This window comes from Piliocolobus tephrosceles, chromosome 13 (genome assembly GCF_002776525.5).
Source record: "Piliocolobus tephrosceles isolate RC106 chromosome 13, ASM277652v3, whole genome shotgun sequence".
NCBI classification, from domain to species: domain Eukaryota; kingdom Metazoa; phylum Chordata; class Mammalia; order Primates; family Cercopithecidae; genus Piliocolobus; species Piliocolobus tephrosceles.
This window is the reverse complement of record NC_045446.1, coordinates 31,365,118-31,383,056: the sequence shown is the minus strand read 5'-3', so window position 1 is coordinate 31,383,056 and position 17,939 is coordinate 31,365,118. Positions and strand designations below refer to the sequence as shown.

The window sequence follows — 17,939 nt, the reverse complement described above, 5'->3', positions numbered from 1 at the left end:
CCTTGACCTCCCAAAGTGCTGGGAGCCACAGCGCCCGGCCTGGTCCCCGAGTTAATCTACGGCAGGCCGCGGTTCGAACGCCGCTAGTGTGAGCCGCGGGTCGCGTGGTGCCGACCCAGAGAACCGCTCTCTCCCCGGACACCGGTCGCGTGGCTTCGCGCCCGAGGAAACTTGGATCGCTGGCGCCGCGGGCTACGTTCAGTGGGTGCCAGAGAGACACGTGACCGGCAGCGGAGGCGGGGCCTGCAGTGAGCCCCGCCCCGCCCAGTTAACAGACGGGCGCTCAGTGAGCTGTGAAGCTGTTGGAGGAGTTGGCGTCTGGGGAGCAAGGGCTATGGCCACCGTGCGGGAGAAGGCTGCTGCGCTGAACCTCTCGGCTCTTCACAGTCCTGCGCACAGGCCTCCCGGTAGGTGCCGAGGACTGCCGCCCGGGATGGCGTGGGGCGGGCTGGGGTGCGCGGGCTGGGTCCCGGCGCGGGGTGGGCGGCGTAGGGCGTTCGGCCGCCTGAGCCTGGCAACGGCCGGCTGGGCGAGTCCCGCACAGCTGCGACCACTTGGCCAACGCCCCCGGCGAGCGGGCGGATCGGGTTCCTCTCTGGCTGGTGGGCTGCAGGCTGCCGACCCCGCCCGCACAACCCAGCTTTTTTCTGTCTACTCAAACTCTCAACTTCACCGCGCATCCGTCTGTGCGCCCGCTAACGTGCCAGGCACGCGCCGTGGAGCCCCGGGATATGCTCCACGGTGCTACCGGTGACAAGTGTGATATCTGGAATTTGTGTAGTTCTTTGCCCCCCGTCTCAACCACAAACCTTGACTGCACAGTATGCCAGGGGCCGAGCGCCTCCCTTTCCCACTTTGTTCTCCAGACTGCTAGGAGTCAAGAGTCAGCTTGTCTCCTCAGACTCTTCCTGGGAGGGATGAGAGGTTTATGTGAGTTCTACTGGCAGGAATTTGGCATAAAAGATATTTATTAACACTCTATGTATAAGCCGTATTTTAGTGAATAGAAGTTTTTGGCTAAAAAAATAGTTACATGAAATTAGGAGAGAAGTTGGCTAATTCTGCCACCGGCTTAATCGTGTCTTTGGGGCCAGTTGATTTAGGATCCTGGTTTCTTTAAATGTTCAAACACATGAAAAGAATCGGGTATCACTTCTAAAATGCTGGTTATAGCAGATCTACAACTCAGTTAATAGGGGTGAGTCAGATAACTGCTAAGATATTCAGATAACACTTGGCTTTTTTTTTCTTTTGGTTAAGTTACTACTTACCCCCTTTCTGGAGCTCCAGTCTGGGATGTTGTAGGAATTGGTTCCCTTTCTGACAAAAGCCTTTCATTTGTAAAAACAACCAGTGAAATTGTGATTCCTTCCTGTGGGTCAAATGAGTGCTTCTCAGTGGCCCCACTCTTGTGTTTGACTTACTAATGCTCCTTTTAATCTTCAAAATGCTAACGACAGATTATGATAGAGAACCATTTTTCACTTGTCCTTTTCTAAGACACTTCATAATATTGACCTTAGTCTGCTCTCATGTAAAGGATCCAGATAAGCACATAGTGGCCACATTGAGAATGTCTCCTTGATTTACGTTGTGAAGAGAAGACAAATGCTAGGACATTTGGGAATTTAAAACCAAATGATATTGAGAACAGTCTTGAGAAATCTTTTGGGCCCACTTACTCAGTGAAGGAAATTCCCAGATGTCACCTGCCTAAAATAAAAATGTACCCTGTTTTCTCTAATAGCTGAAATACCAATTCTGGAGCTTTGGGCATTTGTGAACAGGTTCTTAGATGGTGTAAGGAAGTATGTATTCAGAAATTAAGTAGATAACTATCAAAGGGAAGAGTTGAAGTGCTGGTTATCAGGAGTCAAAGGAAAGAAACCACTGTCCTCGGCATACCAGCTGCAGTGGACAGAGAGGGACCCGCTGCTTTTCTCACTCGTTTTGCTTGCTACCGCTGGAATCCCGACCTGGTAACATTTGTTAGCCTTTCTTTCACCCTTTAGTTGCCTTGTCATAGTCCCAGTGAGCAAGGTAATGGGAGCACACGGTTCTTGGTTCTTTGCCATTCTCTTTCTGTGTGTTCTGGCAGGCAGCTTCGTACTTTTGTTTCTCCACCGATTAGTAACTCTCCCTTACCTTAAAGGGGCTGTAATGACCAGTGACCTGATTTATGTACAAGAAATGAGATCTATATGCCAGTCTTCAGCAAGTACGTCAAAAACACTTGTCTTTTAATATGACAAACAAGAAAGTAGTCTGTTATCCTGTTATCCCTTTATACTGTAACCTAATTCTTTGAGTTTGCCTGGTATCACTTTTCCAGGGAGCTCAAAGTACTTCCCATATGCTGTCTCATTAATCTGTGTGAATTAAAGCAGGGACCAATGTCTGCTTTTGCTGATAATTCTCGTAGATATTTTAAATTTTTTGTGTTGGTAGACACTTCTTTTACCTACCTGCACCCTTTTTTTCAGAGGCAATCACAGTCTTCAGCATGACACCTCTAATGCCAACTAGCAGGAAAATAAACTTTGGACTACCAGAACCAATATCCCGTAAAAGTGTTGTAATGTTGGGATCATAGTATAGAAAATTTTTTCACTCAGTCACAACTGTCCAGTTTTAACACCATAAGCACAATTCTCTTTACATTTATTAATAGTTTCATGAGGTTTTGGTTACTATCCAACAAATGTCCTTTTTCTTTGTTGTCTTGACAATTCTTTGAGTAATATTTTAAAACCTCGTTTGAAAAAATCTGTCTTAAAATTCTCTTGAATCCTACATGGTTTAGGATTTATAGATGTGTTATTTTCTGATGAAAAGTTAAATCTTCTGGTATGTGTCACATTTTGTCTTCTCATCTCCTGGTGGCCTTTATGTGGTTGAATACTATTCAGAGCTTGACATCATCCAGGTAGTAGGAGTAAATAAAAGGTAAACTCCTAAGGTTGGGGACTGTGTCCTCTGAGTTCAGAGGAAGGAAGAGGAAGAAAGATACCTCCCTTTTCTTTCTACTTTTAAAATAAACTTAAAATTTTAGAATAGATTCACTAAATAGTATAGTCCATTTGTCATATTAATGTCATAATTAATGAACCAATATTCATACATATAATTATTAACTGAAGATTCCACACTTAGATTCCCTTGGTGTTTGCCTAATGTTCTCTTCTAGGATCCCATCCAAGATACTGTATTACATTGCATTGTCATGCAATGAGTCTTCTAGACTGTGACAGTTTCCTCCTTTTGTTTTTAGTGATATAATTTCTGGGCATTTTGTGAGACACATTAACATATTGTCTTATGATCCTCGCAATGAGTAGAGAAGTGGAGTTAGCTCTGTTTTGCAACAGAAAAGTTAGGCAGTTTGCTCAAGATTGTGTTATTAGTAAATGAGGGACCCAACAATGGAACTCAGGTCTCTGGGACTGCAGAGTCCACACTGGTCTAACTCTTTGAAGTCACAGCACCTAGCACTGTGTCTGCTGCGTTAGCACACGTTTCCATGTCTGAACAGTATTCAGTCAACCCAAGGTTTCTTAACCTTGGCACTACTGATGTTTTCTTTGTTGTGGGGGCTGTCTGTGCATTATAGGATGTTTAGTAGCATCCCTCTACCCACTAGATACCAGCAATACCCACACTCATTGTGATAATCATAAATGTCTCCAGACATGTCCTGTGGGGGTATAATCACCCACTGAGAACCACTGGGTTAACCTTTCTTTAAAAATTTTTTTTTATGAATGGGGTGTGGTGGCTCACACCTGTAATGCCAGCACTTTGGGAGGTTGAGACAGGTGGATCATTCGAGGCCAAGAGTTTGAGACCAGCCTGGCCAATGCGACGAAACCCTATTTCTACTAAAAAAAATCCAAAAATTATCTGGGTATGGTGGCGCATACCTGTAATCCCAGCTACTTGGGAGGGTGAGGCAGGAGAATCGCTTGAACCCAGGAGGCAGAGGTTGCGGTGAGCCAAGATCACACCACTGCACTCCAGCCTGGATGATAAAGTAATCCTCTGTCTCAAAAAAAAAAGGAAAAAAGATTAATTTTTTTAGTAGTTAGCAATAATTAGCAACTAACGAATATTGATAACCAATTGTATTATATTGAGGCAATCTGTAAGGCAATTAAATAATTAAAACCTCTGTAAACTGTTAGGAAATCTGAAAGAAATCGGGCACTAGCTCACCATCTCTTAAAAGATTTATGGAGAAACATCAGCTGTCTGGATTCAGTTCCTTTTTTTTTTTTTTTTTAAGTCCAGTCTAAAGACCAAGAATGAAAACAAAATTGTTATATGTTCATTAAGAGGTAGTGTGTTTTAGTAATTCTGTGTGTATGTTTACCTTATACTGAGATCCAATTTTATAATGTGTATATTGATCTACTTCTAAAGATTTAATATAATCTTACTATTAGAAGTGATTATACAATTGTTTTCCCTTTAAATAGGTTTTCACAGTAGGCTGGGGTTGCTGACAAGGTGGATTATGGTTGATGCTGATTATCCCTAATTTTTGGGTAAATGTAATTTCTTGACATTTTTAGGGAATTATTGTAACTTGATTATTTAGTGTGAATTCTTAGAAGCGAGGATGATTATTACTGAAGTTTAACTTTTACTGTTGGTAAATTTTTTTATGGTAGAGTTCAAATACATGTGAAGGGCAGCTTTTGAAAAATAGTTATTGTTTTCAAGCAAATAAGGATGAGTCTGCTTGAAAAATGAAGGTTAACTAGCCTAGGTATATGTAGTGCTTAAGACTATGTGTTGTAGGCTAGATAATTAAATTATTTCTGAACCTCATTAGGCAACCTTCCAAAAGGTTTTGTATCTGGTGCGGTCAAATTTGTCCGAATGCTTCCTTTCTTGCCTATAGATCTGCCATATTTGGTGTTCAGTGTCCTCATCTAAATGGAGGAGATATAGTTTCAGTCTTTACATTCCTATAATCAGTTTATTTAAAGACAGGATCTCACTTTGTCACCCAAGCTGGAGTACAATGGTGTGATCATAGCCCACTGTAATCTTGAACTCCTGGCCTCAAGCAATCTTCCCGTGGTGGCCTTCCAAAGTCCTGGGATCAGGACTTTGACTTGTGACCTGTGAGCCACTGTGCCTGGCCTGGCAGCTTAGACCTGAAACTAACCTAAAATATTGTGTTCAACTATTTTATCCATAGATGAAGAAACCTACTTACAGAGATTGTCTCTTATCCAGAGTTTTTACAGCTGATCTCTGAACTCTTTGATTCCATTTGTCCCATGATGCTTTTAGAAAATGTTTGACCAGGCTGGGCATGGTGGCTCACACCTGTAATCCCAGCACTTTGGGAGGCTGAGGTGGGTCGATCATGAGGTCAGGAGTTCGAGTCCATCCTGGCCAACATGGTGAAACTCTGTCGCTACTAAAAATATAAAAAAAAATTAACTGGACGTGGTGGTAGGTGCCTGTAATCCTAGCTACTCAGGAGGCTGAGGCAGGAAAATCACTTGAATCAGGGAGTTGGAGGTTGCAGTGAGCCGAGATCGTGCCACTGCACTCCAGCCTGGTGACAGAGTGAGACACCATCTCAAAAGAAAAAGAAAAAAAAGAAAATGCTTGACAAAATGTAAGGAAGCATCAAGATGTAGATAGTGATGGATTTCAAAAGGTTGTTTAGCTCATATGAAAGTGAGGTTTGAGGACAAACGGAACCCTTACTTCTGATTGCAAGACTTAAAAAACTTTCATTGTCTATTTCTGGTCTCTTAAATCCTGTTTAGAAATCACAGTAAGTCATCTTACTGGGCCACGATCTGCTATACCAATATTCATTTCAGCTTTTAGATGATGATAAATAAGTTTCAAACCAGTATGTGGGGGATATGTGTTCAACTGGTGAAGTCAGCATTTAAAAAAGCAGGTTATCCTGGTATGAGTTTTGGCACATTTACTTGTCAAGTCCAGGGTACGTTGTGTATGAAAGCATCTGTATGAACATGAGCTAGTTTGGGTCTGTAGGTGGTGGTGCTTGAAGGGAAATTCCCCAGGATGCAATGGTTGGGAATTGATGGTCAGTGAGAACAGAGGGGACCTGTGAGGGCTGTATTGTATCATGCCTGGAGGACTCTGAAAGCCTGTGGTTCACAGGTGCCTACTATCCTGCTCCAACCCATTCTTTAGTCTTTTATACAGTGTTATTTAACCTGCAAAACCTCCTGATTTCCCACAAGTTAATATGGAGAAATTTATCCTTTACCTCTTAATTCTTCTGTGAAGATTAGCCATTTCTACTCATTGAGGCCAACTACACTGCCCTCTTCAGCTGTCTTATTGATCTGTAATTAATAAGTGACTCAGCCTTATCATTTAGGATTTGTATACTAACCTACTTGTAGCTCAAGTGTTATGACTTATGTGTTTCATCTTTTTATTATAACTAGTCCAAAAGTCTGTCTCATTGGTTCTTAAAAGGCAGTCTGATCGAAGTATGAATCTTGCATGTCTTCCTTTTCCTGTCTTACCCTGTGTACTATGGTAGTATTTATTACAGAATTTATGATATCCTGCCTTATCCTGACTACTGTTTTTAAATAGCTTGATTAAGGGTTCTTAGAGTTTGTTTTATCTCTTGGCGCTCTTAAAGCTGTTTCACTTAATCCAAGTTTCCAGCAAAAGGTTAATGCTTAAACGACTTATCTGGTGGCTGACTTTTCATATATTTATATTTAAGTACTAGGAAAAACTAGTATGTATTTATTAGCTGTGTAACTGAGGGCAGGTTTAACTCACGGAGCCTCAATTTCCTCAAAATAGGATTATTAATAATCATTTCGCAGAGAAGCTTATCAGAATTAAATGCGAGAAGACAGAGCCTGTCATAGTGTAAATACTCAAATGTTAGCTATTAATAATAAAGATTTGAAAAGTTAAGCAGAAATTGCTTATTTAAATCTTACTTATAATCTCTGGTATTTTAGGAAGTTAAGAATATTAGTCGCTCACAATGTTTAGGCATTGTGGGTGGAAACAGTACAACTACTCCTGAGTTCTGGATACCAGGAATGACCTGGACTTACTTTGAGATTCCATCAGATGCCTCATTCTTGTTCTGTTCAACAGACTAAATACTGTACTAAGAGTAAGTCTGATTACAGCTTGGTTTATTTAGTCAGTTCTCCATAATTCAGTTCCTGAAACAGCTCACATTATATTTGGAAGACTGCAACAATTACTTCCATCTTTGTTTAGTACTGGCTTGTGAAATATCTTCAAATTTAAAATACAATTTTGACAATTAAAAACAATCTTGCTCACTTTGTGAGGCCGAGGCAGGAGGTTCACGAGGTCAGGAGATTGAGACTATCCTGGCTAATACGGTGAAACCCCGTCTCTACTGAAAAAAATACAAAAAATTAGCCAGGCATGGTGGTGGGCACCTGTAGTCCCAGCTACTCGGGAGGCTGAGGCAGGAGAATGGCGTGAACCCAGGAGGCGGAGCTTGCAGTGAGCCAAGATCACGCCACTGCACTCCAGCCTGGGCGACGAGCAAGTAGGTGGTAAATTACCCATCTACTTTTGGTATTAGAAATATACAAATAAACAACAAAGGGCTGTGTGTTTGTGTATATGCTATTAATTTTCACTATAAAGATGTTTAAATCTCTAGTAGCTACAGAATTATGCTACGAGTGAAATCAGTGTGGTGGTTCAGTGTACTCCTTGTATTTATTGCAACATAAGAGATGAATTTCAAATGACCCACTTATAATTTATGGCTCTAGTGCACTAAGAGGAGTTGTTTGTTTGTTTGTTTGTTTGTTAGAGGGAGTCTTCCTTTATTGTCCAGGCTGAAGTGCAGTGGCACTGTCTCAGCTCACTGCAACTTCTGTCTCCCAGCTTCAAGCAATTCTCTGTCTCAGCCTCCTGAGTAGCTGGAATTACAGGTGCCTGACACCATGCCTGGCCAATTTTTGTATTTTTAGTAGAGAGGACATTTCACTATCTTCAGCAGGCTGTAAAGGAGTTTTAATAATGTCCTTCAGGAGCTTATCTTATGCTTTCATCATCTTACACATTCTATTTTGCCTAAAAAAGTAGGAAGATAATTTCAAGTAGCAATTTCTTTAATTATAATTTCCTTTTTTCCTTACCATTGTACTCATGCATATGCTTTTCCTTTTTAGAGTATCTTAAAGGAAGTAATAACTTCAACCTCTCCGCCAAAATATCGTAAAAATAAAGGAAGTAACATACTTAACATAAATGGGGCTTAAATTAGGACTGCTGAGTTTTCAGAGAATCACTAAAAAGTGTAACACGTTAAAGGGGAGGGAGAGAAGAACTCTTTATGAAAGGAAAAAAGGGAGAGAGCCAGCCAGCCACCAAGTGGGTGATTCGCTACCATCCATTCCATTGGTTTTCAAAAGCCCAAGACCTGATTTCTTTCCTATTGATTTCCAAATATCTGCTAATTACAATGAGGAAAAATATAGGATATTTTTGAAAGTTTGTTTTTCTCCTTTTGTGTTTGGCAAAAATCTTGCTTTACTTCTGTGCATACTGTCTTTGCAATAGGTCATAAGCTCCTATAGGGTAGGAACCAAATTGTTACTTTACCCTGCATACAAAGTGTTTAACTCATAAGCCTGCATCATAGGAGGCTTTAAAAATATTAGTTTATTCCTGCAATGATTTTGTGTGTGTGTGTGTGTGTGTACACAGTCATGCATAGTGTAATGACGGGGATATGTACTGAGAAATGTATTGTCAGGTGATTTCATTGTTGTGCAAACATCATAGAGTGTAGTTCCACAAACCTTGATGGTATAGCCTGCTACACACCTAGGCTATGTGGGATAGCCTGTTGCTCCTAGGCCACAAACATGCAGAGCTGTACTGAATGCTGTAAGCAATTGTAACACAATGATAAGTACTTGTGTATCTAAACATAGAAATGGTACAGCAAGAGCTAGGAACAGGGATTTTTAAGTTCCATTGTAATTGTATAGGACTACTGTTATATGTGGTCCATTGTTGACAGAAATGTTGTTTTGTGGTGCATGACCGTGTGTGTGTGTGTGTGTGTGTGTGTGTGTGTGTGTGTATGACTCATAAGTACTTCAAAGTCATATAAAACATGAGCCAAGTCCCAGTACTACCTCTTTCAATATAATATCTGGAAGTGCTGCGTAACCTCTGTGACTCTGTTTTCCATCTCTCAAATGGAAACGATACCTACCTCATAGGTTGCTATTGAAGATTAGATAATTTACATAAGGCATATAATAGAATTCTTGTACCTAACTGGTAACTGCCACAAGGTCCTACTTGATGTGTCCTCCTAACTCCCAGTCTCAAACGCCAGCCCCTCTCCCTCCTTGATCTAATTTCCTGTTCTTCTCTCCCTCCCCACACCACTCTGGCTGTGCTGACCTCCCTCCTATCCTCCCAGAGCACACTCCCACCTCAGGTATGTGCTCTTTCCCCAGATGTCTGCACAGCTTGCTTCTTGGTTTTACTTGAGTTTCCGCTCAGGTATAACCTTATCACACAGGTCTTTCCTGACATCCCATTTAAAGTAGCATTCCTTATCTTATCTAGCTTTATTTTTCTTCTCAGCACTGATCTAACACGTATGGATTGTCTTCCTACAAAGTCTTAAGTTCCTGGGAACAGGAATCTTATTTTGCTTACTGTTGTATCTTAGCATATAGAATAGTATTTGGCATATAATAAGTACCATATTTTTTAATGAATTGCTATTAAAGCAGTATTTCAATAAGCTACCCTCAATAACTTTGGAAATTACCACATTTTTGCCTAAGGATTGCTTAGACCTTATTACAAATGAACAAGGTACCAAATCCCAGTTTCTCTATGATTTTTCTCCTAGGTTTCAGTGTAGCTCAGAAGCCATTTGGAGCCACGTATGTATGGAGCAGCATCATAAACACTCTTCAAACACAAGTGCAAGTGAAAAAACGAAGGCACCGTTTAAAACGGCACAATGACTGCTTTGTTGGTTCAGAAGCTGTGGATGTCATTTTTTCTCACCTAATTCAGAATAAGTATTTTGGTGATGTAGATATTCCTCGGGCCAAAGTGGTGAGAGTGTGTCAAGCACTTATGGACTACAAAGTATTTGAAGCAATTCCAACCAAAGTCTTTGGAAAAGACAAAAAACCTACATTTGAAGATAGTAGTTGCAGCCTGTATAGATTCACCACAATACCTAACCAAGACAGTCAGGCAGGCAAAGAGAACAAACTATGTTCACCTTCCAGGTTGGTATATAATATTAGATTATCACGGGGATATTGACAGGATTTTGTCTACCTTTTTATGAGATGCCAACTGGCTTTATGTTACCTTTTTGGCAGTAAATGTGGCTAAAATATGGGTCTGTGGGTAAATTTGATAAAGTGCGATGAAATTTTGTTAACTTTATTGGGTATCTCCTAGTCATATTTTATATTTAGCAGAAGCAGTCAACAACACTTTGATTTTCCTGCTTCAGGTTACAGTTACAGTGTAAAAAATGTTTTCATACCACTTGGTATGAGAACATAGCGAAGGCAGGCAGAGAGAAACCCAGATTGAGGTGGGAGAGAAGAAGGAATCATTTAAAGGGAAACTGGGGAGACAGAATTGTGGAATCCAGTGATTGAAATGGATGTGGGTGATAATGCATAATAAACTTATAGCTGTTTGTCATGAAGTAAGCCAACTTTACCTTTTCCCCTTTGTTACCCTCAGCTAAACTGTGCAGTGGTGACACAGAGGTATAATTGAAGCTCTTATAATTCAGATCTGACGAGGCAGGGTCTTACTCTCTCACCTAGACTGGAGTGCAGTGGTGTGATCTCAGCTCACTGCATCGTCTGCCTCTTGGGCTCAAGCAACCCTCCCACCCTGGCCTCCCAGTAGCTGGGACTACAGGCATACACCACCATGCCCAGCTAATTCTTTTTCTTTTCTTTTTCTGTGGAGACAGAATCCCATTATGGTTCGAGACCAGGCTAGTCTGAAACTCCTGGGCTCAAGTGATCCTCCCATCTTGGCCTCCTAAAGTGTTGGAATAATTAGAAGCATAAGCCACTGCGCCTGGCCCATTTTTACATGTTTTAACCCAATCTAAAACATGATAAAATGCACCTCTTTGTGTAGAAAGGAAATATGAGGATAAAGTAAGGCACAGTCAACACTTTCAGATGCAGGTCCACACACTTTATCTGAAATCTTTGGGACTGGATGCATTTAGGAATTTGGAACTTTGGAGCATTTAGAAAAGTTATGTTGTACATATATATGGTTCAACATCCCTAGAGGCATCTGGAACAGCATCTGGTAATCAAGCATTATGATATTTCTGTGGTAAACAAAAGAATATACTACCGGGATAAATGAAAGCTATTATAGTCTCGGGACAGGTTTTGTCACCATATGAGCTCTAAATAAACCTTTGATTTTCAAAGCTTTTTGGGTTTTAGAATTGCAGGTAAAGGGCTGTAGATCTGTATTTAGAAATTCTTTGGTGGAGAGTGCTTACACTCTCCACCAAAGAATGCCCCACAAAGAGATAACTGATAAAACCAGTACGCATAATGAAGTTCAGTTATGTTTGATTGCATTTTTAAACTGGGGGCTAAGATTTTAGTCATTGAATCACTTAAATCTAAGAAAATGTTCAAAGGAGAACAATATGCTTGAGAAAGAAGGTGGGTGTTTTTATAATTTATTCTACTCTTAGAATTTGGAGTTGTGTTTTTGCTCTGAAATGCATAACTCTGTAGAAAACTCTTAGCTCTCAAATACTAAAATATTTCTGTGGGCTTAGTAAATGTTCATTTCTGAAATAAATTCATTTTAGGTATGCAGATGCATTATTTAAGTCATCCGATATCAAATCAGCCAGTTTAGAGGACCTGTGGGAAAATCTGAGTTTAAAGCCTGCCAACTCCCCTCATGTAAATATCTCTGCAACCTTGTCTCCACAAGGTAAGCTAAAGATGAAGCAAAGTAAGAAGTAGAAGACTAACTTCGAAGTTATTTAAAATTTTTAGATCTTAACCTTTATAGATTTTATAGATTCAAAGTACAGAGAAAGAGTGCACTATGTATTAAAGCTGTTTATGTTAAATTTTAACAGAAGTCTATTATCTTTAACAAATAGATCAGTGTTAGAACTCTTGAACACTGACTTTTGTCCGATCAGCTGGCAAAGGTTCAGATCTGAGATGTTTTGCATGCAAATTTGTATTGAAAATATGCTCTCAGATATTTCTTTTCCTAAGATTTTATTAGGCCAAATAAAATTTGAAAATTACATTAAAACGTTAACAGAATTCTTCGGTTCTTCCTTGTCTATGGCAATGGAATATAGTTTAATGACTTTAATTTCCACCTTTCCCCCATTCCAGTTGTGGAAACCCTGAGTGGAATAATCTGCAGCCAATAGTTTCAAACAAGTTTTTAGGTTGAATGAATCATTCTTTCTTCCAGAGTCCTTATTAACATGTTACATGACTTGATCTCTTATCTCTGACAGATTGCTTTTTACAGTACAAAGAATGAAAAGAATTCCTGTTGTCCAAAGCCTATTCTCCTACACTCTAAACAAATCTTGGATTGTTTTACTTTGTTATAAGAAAGCACTTCGTAAGGTTGACTTTTTCTTTCTTTTTGGCCACAAATTTACTAGCTTAGACCTGCTTAGAAAAATATTATGGTGAGCATATAGTCACTGTTAATTGTTACTTTTCACCTTGTCGTTTTTCCTGTGTAGTTATTAATGAAGTGTGGCAAGAAGAAACAATTGGGCGTCTACTACAACTTGTAGATCTTCCACTTCTTGACTCCTTATTGAAACAGCAAGAGGCTGTACCTAAAGTTCCTCAATCTAAGAGGCAGTCCGACATGGTCAACAGCAGTAACTATCTGGATCGAGGGATTCTCAAGGCTTATAGTGACTCTCAGTATGTGGAAATACATATAATAATTTGAGTGTGTTTGTAGGTAGATTGAGATAATGGTTTTAAGATAATCTGTTCTATTCTTTTTTCTATAGGATCAGATATGCATTGTTAATATTATCAGTATTTGAGAATGTGAAGAACAAAATGACATTAGTCAAAATTAGAAAAGATTTGTTTCATTTTTCATATTCATTTTTGTTTCACATGTAACTTGTACATTAAGTGAAAAAAATGATTATGCTTTAGCTTCTTATCTTTGTTAAAATGTAGAGCTGTCTGAACTCTTTTAAGATTCCTCAAAGGGACCTGGTAAAAACAGATTCTTGAGATCCTTTGATCACGTATCTAGAATTTTTGTTACATATGTATTTAGTTAACTAGTTGTATTAAAGAAATACAATAAGGTGGGGTGGGGTGGCCCACGCCTGTAATCCCAGCACTTTGGGAGGCCGAGGTGGTTGGATCACTTGAGGTCAGGAGTTCGAGACCAGCCTGGCCAACATGGTAAAACCCCGACTCTACTAAAAATACAAAACATTAGGCATGGTGGCACATAATCCCAGCTACTTGGGAGGCTGAGGCAGGAAAATCACTTGAACTTGGGAGGCAGAGGTTTCAGTGAGCCGAGATCATGCTGCTGCATTCCAGCCTGGGTGACAGAGTGAGACTCTGTCTCAGAAAAAACAAAACAATGAAAGTAACTCTCTCATTCCAGTTACTACTCTCTTCGAATGTAAATCCTAAGGTTTGAAGGCTTAACTTTAGATGCTGAGGGAATTAAGACTTTTTTCCCTTAAGGAAGAGTTCTGCATTACTCATAACTTTGAGGCTCTTCTATAAAAATTATTGAAGGTTAAAATAAGTTATTGGATTTTTCTAGCTTAATTTTTTATTATTTTGCCTTAGCAGATAGTGTTCCAGTCTAGTTAAGGGGATGAAAATGTTTGAAAGGAATACAATTACATTTTCAGTACTTCACTAATTCTACGTTCCAAAGAACTATTAATACTATAAACAGTTGAATGCCAAAAGGCAGCTTAAAGCCTTATATGAAAAAGTTAATCCCAACATATGTGTTACTGAATTCTGCAGATAGAACACATTTCTATAACCTAAAGGAACATGTGAAACATTTTGTAATTGCTAAATTCTTTTTTTTTTTTTTTTGAGATAGAGTCTCTCTCTGTCACCCAGGCTGGAGTGCAGTGGCATGATCTCAGCTCACTGCAACCTCCGCCTCCCGGGTTCAAGTGATTCTTCTGCCTCAGCCTCCCAAATAGCTGGAACTACAGGTGCGCACCACCACGCCTGGCTGATTTTTGTATTTTTAGTAGAGATGGGGTTTCACCATATTGGCCAGGCTGGTCTTGAACTCCCGAGCTTGTGATCTGCCCACGCTGGCCTCCCAAAGTGCTGGGATTACAGGCATGAGCCACAGCATCCGGCCTTGTAATTACTAATTTTTATATACAAAATCAGAATTTGTGCTAGAAGTGACCTTAAAGATCATCTTATCATATAAAGTTGAAGCTGATGTTGAGAGAGGTGAAATGACCTGCCTGAGATACCTCACCTCGCTGAATTAGTTGTCCTAAGTCCATGGCAGTATGGCAGTAGAGGACATGACTGATTGCTTTTTAACAATAGATAGATAGATAGATAGATATAAAAAATGGAATATTAAAAGTTTGCTACTTTATTTTGTGAAATTAACATTTTTCTGAAGTTACCCAGCAGAATTTTACTGTAGATGGTAATTGATATTTAATTATTTGTTGGTTTGTTTTTTGAGATGAGGTCTCCCTCTGTTGCCCAGGCTGGAGTGCAGTGGCACAATCTTGGCTCATTGCAGCCTCTGCCTTCTGGGTTCAAACAATTCTCCCACCTCAGCCTCCCGAGTGTCTTGGATGACAGGGGCACACCACCACGCCCAGCTAATTTTTGCATTTTTAGTAGAGACGGGATTTCACCATGTTGGCCCGGCTCGTCTCGAACTCCTGACCTCATGTGATCCAACTGGCTCGGCCCCCCAAAGTGCTGGGATTACAGGCGTGAGCCACCGCGCCAGGCCTGATGTGTAATTATTTTGAAACGTTTCTTCTTCTGTCCTAGCTAAAGGGAGAGCTAATAGATCATAGACAGAGCTCTGAACTAAGCAACACTGTGTTGGAGAAATACTGGCCCAGAACTCAGATCTGGGATCTAGTCCCGCCTGAGGCCTGAGCAAGTAACTTGGAGTTTCTGGGTCTCCATTGTAAATGTGAAGAGCAAGAGCAGAGTTTGAATTTGTATGCTCTTTTCACCTCTGTATTGTGGTGGAGTTTGTTTTCATGAAAAAGGAAAAAATAAAGGGAAAACATTAAACTGAACTTGTAAATGTGATACATGATCTAGCTATATATTAAAAAGAGCTACACATATCTTTTAAGCTCATGTAGAAATTTATCCTGATAGCATGAAATAGCTAGTGAATTAGGTACCATGTGTATATTTGTTATTCTTTGCCTTTTAAATAATCTTCCCCTCTCCCGTATAGGGAAGATGAGTGGCTCTCTGCAGCAATTGACTGTTTGGAATACCTTCCAGACCAGATGGTGGTGGAAATAAGCAGAAGCTTTCCTGAGCAACCAGACCGAACAGACTTAGTGAAAGAACTTCTGTTTGATGCCATTGGCAGATACTACAGTAGTAGGGAACCTCTGTTAAATCACTTATCTGACGTTCATAATGGAATTGCAGAACTCTTAGGTAAGTAAGATCTAATTGGATACTAGCATTTATCTTTTGGAGGAAACAAGAAAAAGTTAGCTCTCAAACTGAACCAAAATAGTACTACTACAAGCTGGGAGTGGATCTGGATTAATTCATGGAAAGTATGTTTGTTCAAAAACTTCTAGGGGTCATTTGGAAAGAGGCTTTAACAAGCTCTAAAGTTATGCAGAAACTTCTGGTTACCCAGGAGCATAATGCTGCTGTCATTCGCCGGAAGCTTAAGCATAAAGCAGCAATTCTCTTCTTTTAGAAGAGTTACCAGCACCACCATTACTCCCCGTTCAGTCTCTTCAAAATGGCAGACTCTCTGCTTTGTCTCTCTACCAATGAGCCGCATAATTTGTTGGAAACAAATTGGAGGTTTCAGAAAATTCCCCCTATTTTTCTCAAGTAAAGTTGGATACATGAGTTTTGTACACATGGTACACTCCCAAATGTACTGAATTAATGAGAAACAGAATGGGATTTTATCCACAAAGCTGAGAGTTAGATTTAATGCCCGAAGATATTATATGACAGGGACTTAGGGTGTGTGTTGCCAATTTGAGAACAAGCTGCCTTTATGGTATCCACCATTCATTGTTAATTCCTAGTCTTGCTTTTGCTTTTGGAAATAATTTTGAATAAGTGCACTTTTTAACTCAAACTATAACTTGAGTTTTGTTCCCTTTAATATAGTCATATTTGGTCAATTAAAAGCAGTTTTTTCTTTTGGCTAAAGTGAATGGGAAGACGGAAATAGCTTTAGAAGCTACCCAGCTCCTTCTAAAGCTTTTAGATTTCCAAAATAGAGAAGAATTTAGAAGACTGCTGTATTTCATGGCTGTTGCAGCAAATCCTTCTGAGTTTAAATTACAGAAAGAAGTAAGTCTTTCGTTTAACTGTTAGTTGTATTTAATATCCTTAATACTTATAGATTAAGTATTAGATTATTCCATCTTCAGCATCAAGTATGCTGAAATGGATAATAGCTATTAATATTTGATATTCCCTTTTATATTAAATTTGTCTCTTAAATATATACCATTGGATATATTTGTTTTATTTTTATAGAGTGACAACCGAATGGTTGTGAAAAGGATATTCTCAAAAGCTATTGTTGACAATAAAAATTTATCCAAAGGCAAAACAGATCTTCTGGTACTCTTTTTAATGGATCATCAGAAAGATGTTTTTAAGGTAAAATTGTGAAAGTAGTTAAATTGAGCTTATGTAATAGATTACTAGATTAAAATGCATTTGGATAATGTCCCATGTCCCTTCTTTTCCTTAAGATTCCTGGAACTCTACATAAAATTGTAAGTGTTAAGCTTATGGCCATACAGAACGGAAGAGATCCAAATAGAGATGCAGGTAATCTGAGAAATATTGTTTTCATGATCTTCCAAAGACAAATTTCAGGTGTTTTTTGAAAATGTTTTGCTATAAGTAGTTGGACTTTAATTTCAACCAAATTTAGAACATTCTCCTCAGAGTAATTCAGACTAAGCAACTTGACAAGGGTTAGAAAGTCAGCGGTGCTTACCATCTTCAGTGCATATTACAAAATGGGGAAGAAAAACATAAAGACAAGAATATCTTAATTTTTTTTGGTTAAATATGAGGAATTGAGTCATTAACTGAACTTTTTACTTTTAAACTTTAAGGATATATTTACTGCCAGAGAATTGATCAACGTGACTATTCCAACAGTACGCAGAAGACAACCAGAGATGAGCTGTTGAATTTATTAAAAACTATTGATGAGGATTCAAAACTTTCTGCCAAAGAGAAGAAAAAATTGCTAGGTCAATTCTATAAGTGTCACCCAGACATCTTTATTGAGCATTTTGGAGACTGAGTTTTTAATGTCTGTATATAAGTTGTGTATTTTAAGAATAAAATTATGTATCCTAAATATCCAATCACATTTGTAAGCTTGGCAGCTCTAAATATGAAACTGTACTTAATAAAAATTTTTTTGTATAACTTTGTGTGTCAGAAGCTGAGTATTAATCATATGGTGTATCGCTGTTAAGTACTGAAGTGAGTTGATTTATAATTACTGTGCTCAGTGCTTTATAGAACATAATATTTAGATGTTATGACATTGCAGTGTTTGTATAAGAAAGCATTAAACAGTAAAGAGAACGATAATTACATGTTAATAGGAATGGGGTTTGTGTTTTGAAAGGTACTCCCTAA

The 17,939-nt window shown here is 39.2% G+C and overlaps 1 protein-coding gene across 1 annotated transcript; it reads left to right on the top strand.

Annotated features, from left to right (window-relative positions):
• Positions 1-253: 253 nt before the first annotated feature.
• On the top strand, positions 254-17,723 carry DEPDC7 (DEP domain containing 7). Its single transcript, XM_023185523.1, has 9 exons — positions 254-407; positions 9,902-10,292; positions 11,879-12,006; positions 12,794-12,983; positions 15,520-15,731; positions 16,477-16,619; positions 16,809-16,934; positions 17,030-17,108; positions 17,402-17,723. Exons 1-9 carry the CDS (start codon positions 335-337, stop codon positions 17,593-17,595), a joined length of 1,536 nt encoding a protein of 511 aa, XP_023041291.1. The 5' UTR covers positions 254-334; the 3' UTR covers positions 17,596-17,723.
• Positions 17,724-17,939: the final 216 nt, after the last annotated feature.

Coding starts and splice junctions, on each gene's coding strand:
- DEPDC7 (XM_023185523.1), top strand. CDS start 335: ATGGCCACCGTGCGGGAGAAGGCTGCTGCGCTGAACCTCTCGGCTCTT. Junction 12,007..12,793: donor TGCAACCTTGTCTCCACAAG/GTAAGCTAAAGA, acceptor TTTCCTGTGTAG/TTATTAATGAAGTGTGGCAA. Junction 12,984..15,519: donor AAGGCTTATAGTGACTCTCA/GTATGTGGAAAT, acceptor TCTCCCGTATAG/GGAAGATGAGTGGCTCTCTG.